Source organism: Saccopteryx bilineata, chromosome 4 (genome assembly GCF_036850765.1).
Source record: "Saccopteryx bilineata isolate mSacBil1 chromosome 4, mSacBil1_pri_phased_curated, whole genome shotgun sequence".
Lineage (NCBI taxonomy): Eukaryota > Metazoa > Chordata > Mammalia > Chiroptera > Emballonuridae > Saccopteryx > Saccopteryx bilineata.
The window spans coordinates 128,246,528-128,261,273 of record NC_089493.1 but is presented as its reverse complement, the minus strand read 5'-3'; the positions used below and the strand labels follow the sequence as shown (position 1 = coordinate 128,261,273).

The 14,746-nt window shown below is 46.5% G+C and overlaps 2 protein-coding genes across 5 annotated transcripts in view; one reads left to right on the top strand and one right to left on the bottom strand.

The window, feature by feature from the left end:
- Positions 1 to 14,746, bottom strand: part of BBS4 (Bardet-Biedl syndrome 4) — a 948,798-nt gene that overhangs the window by 840,626 nt on the left and 93,426 nt on the right. The window lies entirely within an intron of this gene.
- ADPGK (ADP dependent glucokinase) overlaps positions 4,779 to 14,746 on the top strand; it is a 34,615-nt gene continuing 24,647 nt past the window's right edge. For 2 of the 4 annotated variants that reach the window (XM_066278069.1, XM_066278070.1), the window contains exons 1-2: positions 4,779 to 5,050; positions 12,173 to 12,398. In XM_066278069.1, the coding sequence (XP_066134166.1) occupies positions 4,824 to 5,050; positions 12,173 to 12,398 (453 nt within the window). In that variant the 5' untranslated portion in view covers positions 4,779 to 4,823. The remainder of the gene's footprint in view (positions 5,051 to 12,172; positions 12,399 to 14,746) is intronic. The other 2 variants (XM_066278072.1, XM_066278073.1) reach the window with 2 other exon arrangements.

The following is a 14,746-nucleotide window of genomic DNA, read 5'->3' as shown; positions in this document are numbered from 1 at the left end:
TGCCCTAAATCTATACAGGAAGTCCTAGGAACTGTCATGTCCTCCTTATTGCTTTGATGCTGATGTTCTTGTCACCTGGCCCCTGTGCCTTCAGTACCCCTACCTCTCCCCATTCGGCAATCTATCTTTCTCTCCTCTAGGGCCTTCCTGAGGGCAGGTTAAAGAGAGGGTGTCTGCTTGCGCAGGGCTGTGGCTGCTGGCATAGCTTTCTCTTTTCAGACCCTTGGCTCCTCCATGCCTTCTCTCTTGTCTCCTCAGAGTTTTCTGTAACCTTCAATTGTGCTCTGACTCTGGCCTTTGGGTGTAGCCTGCAGTGGGCTGTGTCCCTGGCATCATTAAAGGCCTGACACAGTGTGGACTTCAGAGAGCAGCTTGGATGAAATCTCCAAGGACTGAAGCTGCGGTGAGAGTGGGTTAGCCCGACTCTCATCAGGACTCTTCGGTCCCACTTTAGTTTCAGTTCCAATGCAGCAACTTGTTACTTAAAACCTTTTACATCACATAGGTGGTGTTAACTGGTGCTTCTGTCGAAGCCAAAGCAGCTAATTTGGAAACAGACAAGACTCTGCTAATTCCTTGTTTAAATATAAAATCTGCTACTTGGCCTTCCAGGTCAGGGTCTTGAGTGGGACACCTGAAGCCTCCATTTGTCTCTGATTTTCTAGAACTGAGTCGGCTTTTCTTCCCCACCCCCCGCCCTGCATTTCAAGATCCTAGGAGAGAGACCCAACAGTAACAGTGATCTCTAGAAGCAATTTGGGTAGGACAGAGGGTGTCTCAATGCCCACCTAGCCCTTTTGTCTTTGTTCAGCCAAGACAATGGAGCCACCACTGTCCACTAAGGCTGTTTTGTATAACTGCCCCAGAAATCTAACTTCTAAAAAGAACAATTGCTTTGCAAAGCATTACAGTCCTCTTAAACAGATAGATGATCAGAATCTGAAATGACTATGTTTCATTAAGGAGAGATTTCAGAGGGACAGTAGTACTAAGAGAGCTGAATGCCCCCAAGACCCTGGGGAGGAGTAAGAAGGAATTAAGGCCACTGTGTGTATGTGGCCAGAAGCCGCATCAGACTCCACCATGACTGGCACCCGTCCCTGGTGTTCTCTACTTCCTGCAACTCCTGCCTCTTTGGTTTGCAGTTTGAGGTTGGCTATGGGCACCTTTTCTCACCTTCTCATCACCCACAATGTAAACCCACACTGAGTGCTCAACGAAATAAACAGGAGTCCCAGAGAGCCTCCTTCATGGCCAGATGGGTTCATTTGCTATTGTAGCCCACCAAGTGCCAGAACCCCATTTGGACTTTTACATGAGAAATAAACTTCCATTTCCTTCAAGCTGGTTTTGTTTTGTCTCTGTGACTAAGTCAGAAGTTCTAGAATTGTATGTTGGAAAGTAGCTAAGAAAGTAGATCTTAGAAGTCCTCACCATGAGAAAAAAAGATATTGTAGATATGTGAGGTGGTAGATGTTAACTAAACTTATTGTGGCGATCATTGTGCAATACACACCTATGTCAAACCACTATGTTGTACACTTTAAACTTATACAGTGTTCTCCCTGGGTTGGCTCAGCAGTAGAGCATCAGCCTGGTGTGTAGAAGTCCCAGGTTCAATTCCCAGTCAGGGCACACAGGAAAAGCAACCATCTGCTTCTCCACCCCTCCTTTCTCTTTCTCTTTCTCTCTCTCTTTCTCTTTCTCTCTCTCTCTCTCTCTCTATCTCTATCTCTATCTCTATCTCTATCTCTCAGGGGTCTTGCAGCCATGGCTCAAATGGTTCAAGCAAGTTGGCCCCAGGTGCTAAGGATGGCTCCATACCCTTGCCTCAGCACTAAAATAGCTCAGTTGCTGAGCAACAAAGCAGCAGCTCCATACTGGAAGAGCATCACCCAGTAGGGGGCTTGCCAGGTGGAGTGGATCCCAGTCAGGGTGCATGTGGGAGTCTGTCTCTCTGCCTCTCCACCTCTCACTTAATTAAAAAAAAAATTTATAGTGTTCTATGTCAATTATGTCTCAATAAAACTGGGTAGGAGGGTGGGGTTAGGCAAACTTAGAAAGAAGCAGAAGAAATAGATTCAAAGTGCTCTCAGCTCAGCAAGCTTTCCTGGGAGCCAGAAGGGTAAGCCCTTGGTGTTTTCTCTCCATAGTTTGCTATGAAGCCTTCCCTGCTCCTCTAGGCCTGTCTGCTCCACGGCCTTCCCAGAGCTTAGCTTCCTCTGCTCTCCCCAACACTTGACCTTAAAAATGTTTTAACTGGCCCTATCTGACCTTCAATCCTATGGTGTGAAATTGCAGATCCACAGCAAAAACCAACTGGCTAATGTGGGCCCCAACAAGAAAGATTCATACAATGTGAACCCTAAGAAGAAATGTATCTGCTGAAATGAGCTCACTGTGCTCCACTGAGGGCTGAAATTGTACAAAACTATAAGAGCCTAGCAGCCATTTGCTGGCAGGAGCTTTTCACATACTCTGTATAGAAGCAGCTCAGACTGAACTCTTGGCTTTCTGTGCTGTGCCCTGCTCATTTAGCTATCTGAGTCAACTATTATAAGGGAATCAGTTCCTAGTTTCCTCTTTTCACTGGTGGACTAAGATCTAACCATCCAATTGGAACTGCTCCATAATGACCAATCAGGATGCATGATGCTAATCAGACTATGAGATTTGGACCAATCAGAAGGTACAAATTTGCTATAAAGGCAACCTCCCCTTTGTCTGGTGGAATACAATTTAGGTTGCTACTTAAATCTGCATGTCCTGGGATGCAGCTCCTCTAGCTCAAATAAATGTTTTTTATTCTTTATTACAATATAAAATTCATTTTGGTGTACATTACAGACTCTTGACTTTTGGTTCATATTCTCAGTAGAGAAGAGAGAATGGTCTCTGGCCAGTCAGTGGATTCAGTGTTTTTGAATAGGTTCTGGTTCAGTCACTTCTGGGATGACAGGGAAACTGGCCCACTTGGGGCCAAGGGAGGGAGAAGTTTTTCTGGTAATTGATTGATGCACCTCTCTAAGAAGAAAGAGGAACGGCAACCCTAGGAAAGATGGCTTCTTAGCACCACAGAGATTTTATTGGCTCCTTAGCTTCTTTCATTCCCATGGTAGCCCAAATTGAAACTGGAAAAACATCTGCATTCATGCTGCCTGTCACCTCTCGGCCAAATAAGCAGTGACAAGGATCGAATCTTTATGGGCGCTTTATTCAGATACCCGGCAATCTGAGAAGATGGGGTCTGTACCCCCCAAAAACCATCTTAACACCTCGTCTCACCCAACTTTTTTTATAAGGGTGAAGAAAGGGATAGGTAAAGGTTTGAAATTTAGAGACAAGTTAATTAGATAAAAATTGCAGTCCAGGGATTGTTCTAAGGTTTTCTTCAGTGGCTGGCCAGTATTTCTTTATCTGCTTCCTATCAGCGAGAGTTCCCTCCTTGTAGCATCAGGGCTTAGATACCATCCAACTTGTGGAACTCCTGGGCCTGGGGCACAGAGGTGGATTGCTTTCAGCCTCATGGAGTCACCTAGGCCTATCCAGATATCCAGCTCCTGGAATAAAGCTTTTACTTATATAAATCATCAATCCTATTGATTGTAACTAAAAGCTACTATTATGAAAACTATATTTCTAACTCTTAAGTTCCCCTATCAAAATCTCTTCCCAAGTGAACAGCTCCTTTGAAAAGGATGTTCGGTCTAGTGGGCTGAGGTGGGAGGGTGTGAGCTAGGAGAAGGTGGATGACCAGGGTGGGATGGGTAAGTGCTGGTACAGTGGTGCTGGGGGGGGGGGGGGATGGAGCCTAGTGCCTAAAATCAAAGCTAGGGAAATCAAGTGTCAGGCACAGAGTGGAAAATCCAACACAGAGCCAAGTCAAGAGCCAGCAGGACTGGAAAATGAAAACAGGCCCGGGAACAAGATGAGGCCTGGCATGGTGGCTGCTGAGGTCGAGCTGGCAGTTCGCCTAGCTTCACTGATTCTCAACCCAGGCTTACACACGAGGGTCACAACAAGGACGACAGGGCCTGCCAGGTCCAAGCCATTTCACAAGGGAGAAGAGGAGAAACTAGGGTTTCTTAACCGTGGTCCACAGCCTCCCTGTTCACAAGATCATGTGGATTTTACTTTTCCGAGGTTGTTAAAGGAAACAGCGCCCCCAAAAGGATTACTTTAGGTTTGAATCTGGTCACCCAGGGAGGATGATCGCTGCTGAGTCTTGGCACAGACCCTGCGCGGCCGAAGGACCTGGCCACCCCTCAAAGGGGCAGGAGCCTCTTGCCACGTGTGCCCCAGGGAGCCGCTTCTCCCCGGGGGGCGCCGAGCCAGGGCCTGGAGGAGGGTAAACTTAGTAAAAAACGGAAGATGCAGGCGGGCAGAAGGAGGGATTAAAAGGCGGGGGGTGGGAGGGGTAGTTCGTACCCCTCTGAGGGACTGCAGGCGCAGCTCAGAGAGGGACACCGATCGGCCTAGATTCATCTAAAGTTGGCCCTCCGTTTCGTGTTACTGGGAAAACAAAGGTGTCCTCGCCCCTCTACTTTACGGTCCGGTTGGAGTTCCGGGAAGAGATTTAGCACATGGACAAACACCGCCCCCCCCCCGCCCCACTCTGCCCGGCCCACTTCAGGGCTGCAAACCCGCGCGGGCAGGGGCCGGTATTTGCACGCAGGAGGGACAGGACAGGGTTGGCCCGGCCGTCCCGCGCTGTGGCCCCGCCCCTTCGGCCAGCGGCGCGCCGGCGTGACGTCAGTGCCTATGTCAGTGCGCGCCGAGCGGAGAAGAGGCGGGGAGCCGGGCAGTCGCGGGTGTCATCCCCCATGGCGCTGTGGCGCGGCTCTGCGTACGCGGCCGTCCTGGCGCTGGCGGTGGGCTGCGTCTTCCTGCTGGAGCCGCAGCTGCCTAGCTTGGCGCTGCGCTCGCTGTGGAGCTCGCTGCCGCTGAGGCCCGCGTCACCGGGACCCGGCTCCCCTGAGGGCCGGCTGGCGGCCGCCTGGGACGCACTCATCGTGCGGCCGGCCCGGCGCTGGCGCCGCGTGGCCGTGGGGTGAGTGCTGGCGGGGCCTGCGTCTTTGGGCCTGTCCAGGATGGGGGCAGGTGCTCCGGGCCGCCGTAGGGTGCCGTGGCGGAGGGCGGGTGGCTTGGAGCTGGGAAGTTGGAGCCCTCGCGGACCGGGTCCCCAGGGATCCCCGGGAGGCCTCTGGGCGGGGACTCTCCGCTGCCCTTCTTTCTGGGCTGGCCTGCGCCCATCCTCGCTTCGGAGGTCCTGCCCGGTAGCCTCTCGGAAATGGCGCTCAGCGGACCCCTTTCTGTTCGAGCCCCCGGTTCCACTTTCGGCTCCTGCTCCTCTGCAGTCTGAATGCTGGATCTCCCACACCTTGACCGCTCTCTTTCTTGCTTCTCAGCTTCTCTAAGAGGTTGTCTTAGCTGCTGACTTGCCTTACGCCTTGCTTCTCCTTCCGTAACGCCGCAGTATGGAGACCACCGCCCCCCTGATACTCCTCTGCAGTAACTTGAGTTCTCTTGTCTCAGTTTGACTTGAGCATCTTGCCATCATCATCCCGAAAGCACCGTAGAAAAGCAGGCCTTCCGCCAAGTGCTCCCTTACTTTCAGGGATGGTTTGGGGCCTGGAGGGGTCAGGTGGAACACAGTTATTCTGAAGGTTAAATAAATAATGGAATCTAGCATAGTGTCTGCTTTAAAGAGCATTCGGGTGTTAGCTGGCTAGTAGTTTTCAATGAGCACCTTTCTTGTTTCTTTAGATGTATCGACTTTTACTTCTTTCTTCAAATTTGGGCCCTTTCACCGTTTCTTTGTCAACTTCATTGGCGTCTCCGGCTTTGTGTACATTCATTGGGCGGATATTCATCAGCTACTGTGGTATGTGTCAGGTCCACACTAGATTCTGAGCAGACAAGCAAGGGCCCTGCCTCATTGTTTGGGAACATATTTATTATTGTGTTAGTCTGCTTGGGCTACCTTAACAACACCACAGACTGGGTGCTTAACCAACAGAAATTTATTTCCTCACAGTTCTAGAGACAGATAGGCCAACAAAGTCAAGGTGCTTGTAATGCAAGGTTGGTTTCTGGTGAGTCCTCTCTTTTTTTTCATTTTTCTGAAGCTGGAAACGGAGAGAGACAGTCAGACAGACTCCCGCATGCGCCCGACCCGACCGGGATCCACCCGGCACGCCCACCAGGGGGCGAAGCTCTGCCCACCAGGGGGCGATGCTCTGCCCATCCTGGGCGTCGCCATGTTGCGACCAGAGCCACTCTAGCGCCTGAGGCAGAGGCCACAGAGCCATCCCCAGCGCCCGGGCCATCTTTGCTCCAATGGAGCCTTGGCTGCGGGAGGGGAAGAGAGAGACAGAGAGGAAAGCCTGGCGGAGGAGTGGAGAAGCAAATGGGCGCTTCTCCTGTGTGCCCTGGCCGGGAATCGAACCGGGGTCCTCCGCACGCTAGGCCGACTCTCTACCGCTGAGCCAACCGGCCAGGGCTGGTGAGTCCTCTCTTAATGACTCGCAGGTGGTCGCCATCTTGCTGTGAACTTATACGGCCTTTCTTCTGTGCATGGTGAGTAAACCGAGGCTTAGAAACATTGATTGGCCCAAGACCACAGCTAGCTCCAGAGGCCCAACTCAAACTCGTTCCAAGCTCCTCCGTGTGCATGCCACATTGTTGGCATTAAGAGATTAAGAAAAAGGAACAAGTCTATGGTGGAAGGTAACCGGTTTGATTTCAGAGAAGGGGAGATGGAAGTACTGTGAGATTTCAGATGAAGCTGAGCCACACTGCTGACTATAAGAGGCTGGAGTTAGGAGCATATTGAGCAGCAGGGTTGCAGAATTTGGAGACACTGGTACTTAGGTTGAAGCCAAAGAGTGGGTAGCATCACCCAGGAATAGAACAAGAAGGAAAGTAAATGGCAAGGGTGGCATTTGGGGAGGCACCAGCATGTCAGGGCTTGGTGGATAGGGACTAGAGAAATAAAGAATAAGAAGAGTCACAAGATGGTCAGTGCTGAGCCCACTACCACATCTTTCTAGAACGTGTCCTGCCCCCTTGCTTCAAATCAGACCTGGGTTTGTAAGGCTCATTGGGTGAATGAACTGCTTGTCCTTGGGAACAGACAGTTGATGTTCCCCCATACCTGGCTTCACCCTAACCTTTGGAACCTATCTTGCTATTTTCCCCTATTCAGATTCTCCATTCTAACTAGGTCAGCATTCTTAATGTGTCCAAATACAAGGTTAATCCCTTTGTCACACTTTGCTTGTGTGTGCTTCCTGCATGGGGTTTGGAACCAGACACGTCTGGGTTTGAAACTGGCTCCTCCAGTCATGGCCTTTGGAATGCTAGAGGACTCACTTTTCTCAGCTCAAAATAGCAATGACTGCTTTCCTGTCTGTGATGTTTTGCAAATTGGTGTGAACTGTGTGCAGATGCCTGCCTTCTTTCTCCAGGGCACCGTCCAGGTTTCTGCCCAGGGACCCCTGCCCTTTTGACTATGTGCAGTTCTGTGTCTTGTAGTGAGTGCATTAACTCTTGTAATGTATCAAGTGTGGTGTTACAGCTAAAAAGAACCCTAGGAAACATTTTTCAGATGATGAAACAAGGGAAGTGTAAGAACCACTGTTCTTGCCTTTAGGGAACTTAGTCTAGAAGGAAGAACGGTGCCCCCTTCCCTGCTCCCAGCCTGTCGCCAGTAATAAGCAAGGAAGCCCATGCTCCCAGCTCCCTCTCTGCTCACCCGTTCAACCTATTTGGGCATTCAGCATCTGTTGCCTTGCTTTATTTTCTAGTTATTTCATCTGTGTCGATGTTTTCTCCAAACTCACATTGTAATCTTATCTACATTTCTTACTAAAGTGAAATTCTGCCCGTCACATGAGGATAATTTTGTCTTCTGATTCTTTTGCCCCCTCTTTCCCTTTAACTCCCCTGATAATAAAGCACCTTAACCTGTGGACAATGTGCTTGTTTACATTTTTGTATGCTGTTGAATTAGGTGAGTGCAGAGAAAGATTCTTGCTTTGGTTAGTTTAGTAAAATACAAGTAGAAAGCCCATGTAAAAGAATTGAGTTTGGTATCTGGCACATAGGAATGTCAGTATCTTTTTGTTTTTATAAGCTACCAAATACAAAGTTTTCCTCTATAAGATTGTTTTCTCCCTAGTATTCTTGACAAGAGTGAGAGGGGGATGAGAAATGTTCCTGTGGTAGTTATATTTTTTAATTCAAAATTAGCCCTGTTGTGTTTCATCTTGTGTTGCAAAAAGAACAATGAACATTGTTCTTTCAGGTTTTTTTTGGGGGGGGGGTTAACTTACAAAGTCAACTTCCTCCATTATCATCTTTGAAGAATCAGACCTTAAGATCTCAGCAGAACTAGATATTGAGGTTGTTTTTTCTGTTGATATGGGTATCGCTCAGTATCTGATATCTGCTGTTCAAACTCAGGATCAAAATCCATTTGGATACATTCTCTAGATAGAGATGTTTGGTGGAAATAGTATCCCTTGCTATCCAAACTCACTGTCTGAAACTGGAAACTCCTAGAGTCTGAGAGCCAGGGATACCTGTATTCCTATTAAGATTCTACCCTTCAGACATCTAATGTATTCTATAGAAATACAGGGCACTGTATGAGGTGGAAGTGGGATGGGTTTACAAGGTGTGTGTGGTTTATCATCACACTAGAAAGCCCGGTGGTCATACGAAATGACCGCTGTTCTAGATATTATAAATTGTAATTAAAATGATTTGTGCAAAGGTGTCTGCTAATTCAAACTGAATTACCCAGGGCAGGCAGCAGGGACGCCCCTTTGCTTACTGCCCCACGGGGTTTCCCCCTTCTACTTGCTTAACTGCTTAAAGTAGAGTGCAATGAAGGAAACCACTGGCGGTACATTTCTTAAGAGCCACCGCTAGCTCAATAAATAAAGGTGATTTAAATAATAAAATGTTAATTCACATGTCAAAGATCTCTTTGTACACAACATTTCTTGTGTAGATCTTTCCATCATTTTTAAGCTCGCCTTGCAGAGGACCATCAATTATTTTTAATTTTACGTCCGTTCTTTCACGAACTCTTGAACAGGCAACATAAAGTTGACCGTGTCCAAATGCAGGCTCAGGTAAAAAAAATGCCAACACACTTAAGCGTTTGGCCCTGAGACTTATTGATGGTCATAGCAAAGGCAAGTTTTACAGGAAATTGTCTACGTCTCAATTGAAACGGCAACCCTGTTTGAGATGGAGCCAAATCAATTCTTGAAATGACATGTATTTCACCTTTAGGGGAGCCAGTCAAAGACTTAGCTATTATGACATTATTTTTCAGTTGGAGAACCTCTAGTCTTGTACCATTGCAAAGACCCCTTCTGGTGTTAAGATTTCTTAACAGCATAATAATTGCTCCAATCTTTAACCTCAATTTGTGAGGTGGCATGCCAGAAGGCGGGACTATTTGAATGCCGTGGCAACTTCACCCCATTGGCTAGTACAGTTATGCAAGCAACCAATAAGCTATCGGCGACAGACACTTAAGCCGCATATAATAAAGATAAGACTGTGAAAGGAATGTGTTTTAAACATACTGTTCAGCACCCGCCACATACATGTCTGTCACAGTGACCAAAACTAGTTGGAGACCAGATGAAATGCACTGAGGGGCCGAGGGGAGGCAGCAGTCCTGGTCAGCAGATCAAAGGACTGAAGCTCTGTCCCCAGCCTTGTTCAGCTATTTATTAGCCAGTGCAGATAACTCAAGGAATCAGACAGCAGAAGTTTCCAGGGGTTAAAATAAAGGACAAGGAACATGCTGACTCCTAATCTCTGTTCTGACAGCCTAAACATTTTTTTTGTTGTTGCTAAATCTTATCCTGCTGTTTTGCTGTTTCCAGCACGCAGTTTCCAGTATGGGGTCAGTGAGACCCCTGGACTCTTGTCCACTCAGGGCTTTTTGCCCTAGGGCGCCTCGCTGTCTCTGATTGTTATCCTAACTCTGCATGTTTTCACAGCATGTTCCTACACATGTCAATGTATTTTACACTCTGAAAGGCTTGCTAATGCTCAGGGCCTTTCCAGTTGACCAGGGTAATTACCTATTTCCCCATGTATATGATGTTTTCATGTATAAGATGCACCTTAATTTTGGGGCCCGAAATTGGGGGGGGGAGTATTCTAGTCCTGGCCAGCTGGCTCAGTGGTAGAACGTTGGCCTGGAGTGTGGAAGTCCCAGGTTTGATTCCCAGTCAGGGCACACAGGAAACACACTCATCTGCTTCTTCACCCCTCCCCCTCTTCTTTTCTCTCTATCTCTCTCACCCTCCTGCACCCAAAGCTCCATTGGAGCAAAGTTGGTCTGGGCGCTGAGAGTGGCTCCATGGCCTCTGCCTCAGGCGCTAGAATGGCTCCAGTTGCAATGTAGCAACGCTCCAGAGGGGCTGAGCATCGCCCCCTGGTGGGCATGCCAGAGAGATTTCAGTCAGGCACTTGCGGGAGTCTGTCTCTCTGTCTCTCGGCTTTTTACTTCAGAAAAATACAATAGAAAAAGTATTACATAAAGTTATTGAACTCAAGTTTTATTCACCATAAAAGTCATACAACTCCTCATCACTGTCAAAACTCCCATCCATTAACTTGTCCTCATCTGTGTCTGATGATGAATCAGTGTCTTCATATAAGTACATACAAAGAGTGCAAAACAAGTGTGAAAAAGCAGGAGATGCAAGTAAAGAAATCTACAACCACTGTATAAGATGCACCCAGTTTTTAGACCCCAAATTTTTTTAAAAGGTTGCGTCTTATACATGGGTATGTGCCTTTGATTTTAAAAGAATAAGAAAATTTGAGTATTTAAATGTTTAAGTTTTTGTAGGCAAAAATCTTTTCCAAACTGAGGGATCTCTAGGAATTAAATAAAAGAATTCTTATGATGAGGATTCAGTTTGTGTCATGAGGAGGGAGGGATATGTCTCTTCCTTATCCCTTAAGTGTTGTAAGTAGTATCTAGCCTACCTACAAACCTCTACAAACTGTTATTTGTTGAGTTATAAAAGTAATGCATGGTTGTAAACATTAGAAATATATCTAAGGAAAAATAAGGAAAAAAGAGGAAAGTCCCTCTTCCTTACCACAATCTCATTCATTCCTCTCATGGTTTGCAGTCATTAATGATTTTGGTGTGTTAATTACCAGATCAAGAGATTTTTTTAAAGCAACTAGAAGGAAAACAGCTATATATTTCACACTAAAATTCAATCCATTGACCTTTCTTGATTGATAAGTTATCTTTTGGTTTCAAAGCTCCCCAGAAATGAACCTGGAAGCCCAGCCACCCTTATCACCAGGAGCTGTTTGGTTTGACCTGATGTGAGTCTTGCTCTTCTCTGGCTGGGAGCTGCCTGTGTGGTCATGCAGCCCCACGGCCAAGAATGACATCCCCAAAAGGCAGAGGCAGGAATAGTAGTGACATGGCAGGGGAACAGGAAGACTTCATCTTGCTACCCAAATTATTCAGCTGTTCTCTTTTAAGGGATGACTTACTTTTTAACAAGGAAACACTGACAGTAGAAGCCAGAACTTCTCCCTGCATACATCGGAGAGGCCATGACAGACCACCTCAGTACTTTATAATTTTCATAGGGCTACCAGGTGATGCAGCGCTGGCTTCCTGCTCTGCACTAAGCAGAGTCCTGAGCATATATTAACATATTGAATCTTCACAACAGCTCTGTGAGTTAAATCCTCATATGCCATTTTATAGATGGGACAGAAAATTAAAGTGGATTGCCTAAGTCACACAGCCAGTGTGAATCCAGACAGTTTGGCTCCACCAGGATTTTCTCAGAAATGCTCTATTGTGTTACCATGATACCTCTATTCTGAAATGTTGAGTGCCTGTCTTCTCTCTGTGTAACTAGTGTAAAAGTTGGCCAGACTATTGAAAAGAGTCCTGTGTTCTGATTTTAAGACATACGTTCAAATTAAGTAATCTTCCCCCTGCTATATGTTCTTTACTTCCCGGCTCAGGGTTCAGACCCACTTCCTCTGTTTTTCTGTGTGAATACAGGTCTCCAAAACACTCCCTGTCATTAAATACAAAGCAGTGTCCCGGGCTTCTGCTAATTTCTTTAACGGTCTCTGCCCTCCTTCCTTCCAGAATCAATGCATGTGTGGATGTGGTGCTCTCAGGGGTGAAGCTCTTGCAGGCACTTGGCATGAATCCTGGGGATGGGACAGATCACTCCATCCTGCATACAAGGAATGATCTGGAAGAATCCTTCACTCACTTCCTGGGGAAGGGAGCAGCTGCAGAGCGCTTCTTCAGCGATAAGGAAACTTTCCATGTCATTGCGCAGCTTGCATCCAAGTTCCCAGGAGCCCAGGTCTGTTTTGTGTGCACCAGCAGTAAGTTGAGATAGGGTGGGAAGAGGTGCCTTTTTTGTGTGATTCCTAGAGGCAACCATGCAACTTTTTCCACCAGTTTGCTGCAACGGGATGATTGTTGGGAATCCAGTTCTGCGACGTTTTCTCTTTTGTAAAACTCTGGGACCTTCCATTAATTTTGAAGTTTCTAGTCAGATCAGTTCAGCCAGCATGTATGAACCATGTTTACTAAAATTTTGGTTCTGGATCATTCATTTAAATTGCATGTTTCCCAGATTTAAGGTAGGAAAGATATGTACCAACTGGTTTCCGTATTGCTTATGGCTGATAAGTTGCAGTAATCTTAACATGGCCCAGTCCTTCCTGAACAGAAGACAAGGCCAAACCCACAGGGAGTAGTTCCAGCCCTTGCCAGGAAAAGTAGATAAGGCCTCACCTTTGTTCTAGTCCAGAGCAGGCCTTCTCCACCTCAGCACTGTTTGATGTTTAGGGCTGGACAGTTCTTTGTTATGGGGGCTTTGCTGCACATTATAAGATGTTGAGCAGCATCTCTGGCCTCCCCTAGGTGACAGCAGCACTCCCTCTTTTCCCCAATCGCGACAGAAATGTTTTTAGGGTGGAAGAAAGGAGGGAAGTAAAATCAGCCTGGTTAAGGACCAGAGGTCTAGATTCTTAGAACATGTGCATCAGAAGCACTTGGAAGGGTATTAAAAACACAAATACCTGCGCCCTGTTCCCAGAATTTCCAACTCGGTGTATGTGGGAGGGAAACCAAGAATTGACCCTGTGGCAAGTTTCCTGGTTATACTAATGCTGTTATTCTGAGGACCTTGTTTTGAGAATGCCTGGTCTACAGGGTAGAACCTGTCAGGGATAGAACTCGGGGACTCCTGCCCAAGCCCATGGTGGTCATAAGCAAAGCTCTGGGGCCTTCATAGTCCAGAAAACTTCACAAGGCTCACACAGAGTGAGCCACAGTGCTGGGACAGGAGACCCGATTGTGTCTCTTGCCCTGCTACTACATGTGTCCTTCCTCTTGAAGTCAAGTTCAGGTGGTTGTTTACACATCTCTCCACCCTACCCCATCTCATCTCTGGTTCTTCTTAACGAAAACCTTCCTTTGGTTAGTCACCTTGTACTGGGTGTGACTCTTACTATGGAAGCTCTTCACACCATTTTTAATTGGTGCCATTCACAGGCTATTCATTGTGACCACTTTCATTTTAATAACTTTTATGATTTTAAAGGGTTTTTTTGTTTGTTTTTTCTTTTAACCTTTGGAGCTGCCCATTTGAATGTTAGAAATGGGCACAGGCATTTCCCAGCTGAGCTTCTAAAGGAGACAGCAGCTATTAAAATTTCAGTTGTGATCATTTTGCAGCTGAGCTCAGTAGTGAGCTTCTGATCTCTTGTGGAAGAAGACTCTTGGTAGTTCTTACATGACAACAAGTCTGATGCTTAGAAGTCTTTATGATGGTGTATTTAATTCACCAATTTGATTTCATTTTATTCTTTCAGCCTTGATCCTACTGTTTGTTTCATAACAAAAAATTTTCTCTGCAAAACTTTACCTAGCTTTTAGATCATACAAATTATTTCTTGTCATTTTAAAACCTAAAATGTGTTGTTCTCCACTAGGGTGATACTTCATCTGGTGCATTTCAAACTCCCTTAAGGTGGATTGACTGAAAAGAGCAATTCATAACTATTACATGAAGACTCTGAAATCTGCCTCAAATCTTAATATTTCTCCCAAGATATTTAGTAAATTCAATCCATCGTCATTAAATAAAAAATTAAGACTAACATGTTAAAATCCAAATTTCAGCCTGTACATCACAGAAGCTTTTAAATTTATTTATAGTAAGCTGTTCCTGTCCCACCTGCACCCAGTAATTTGGTGACAAACCCTGGGGTCACAGTGATGTCTAGCATCTAGAATTGAATTGTTGACTTAGTTTGCACCTCTGTGGGGTTGGGAACACGGAAGGTGAGGTGGTAGCATTCTGCTCACCCAGACTGTTGATAAGGCTGCTTCACTTTCATAATAGAACACCAGCTTTATCTCCTCCTGGCCACGTTACCGGGGATTGTGAGCTTGTCCTGGGTCAGCACATGAAGTAGCAGCCTTGAGTTATGTGCTCTTCTGCTCCGTGTCCTCCGCTAGCCGAGAGATGCAGTGTTTAGGAGATAGATTGTCTCCTAGGAAAGCCTTTGTATTTCCTAACACATCAGTGTGTTTCTTTCTTTCTCTAAATTTACTAACATTTACTGAGCACTTATTGTAAGAAAAAATCCCTGCCCTGAAGGAGCTGGATATAGACTCAGATGATAATAGTCCAAGTAG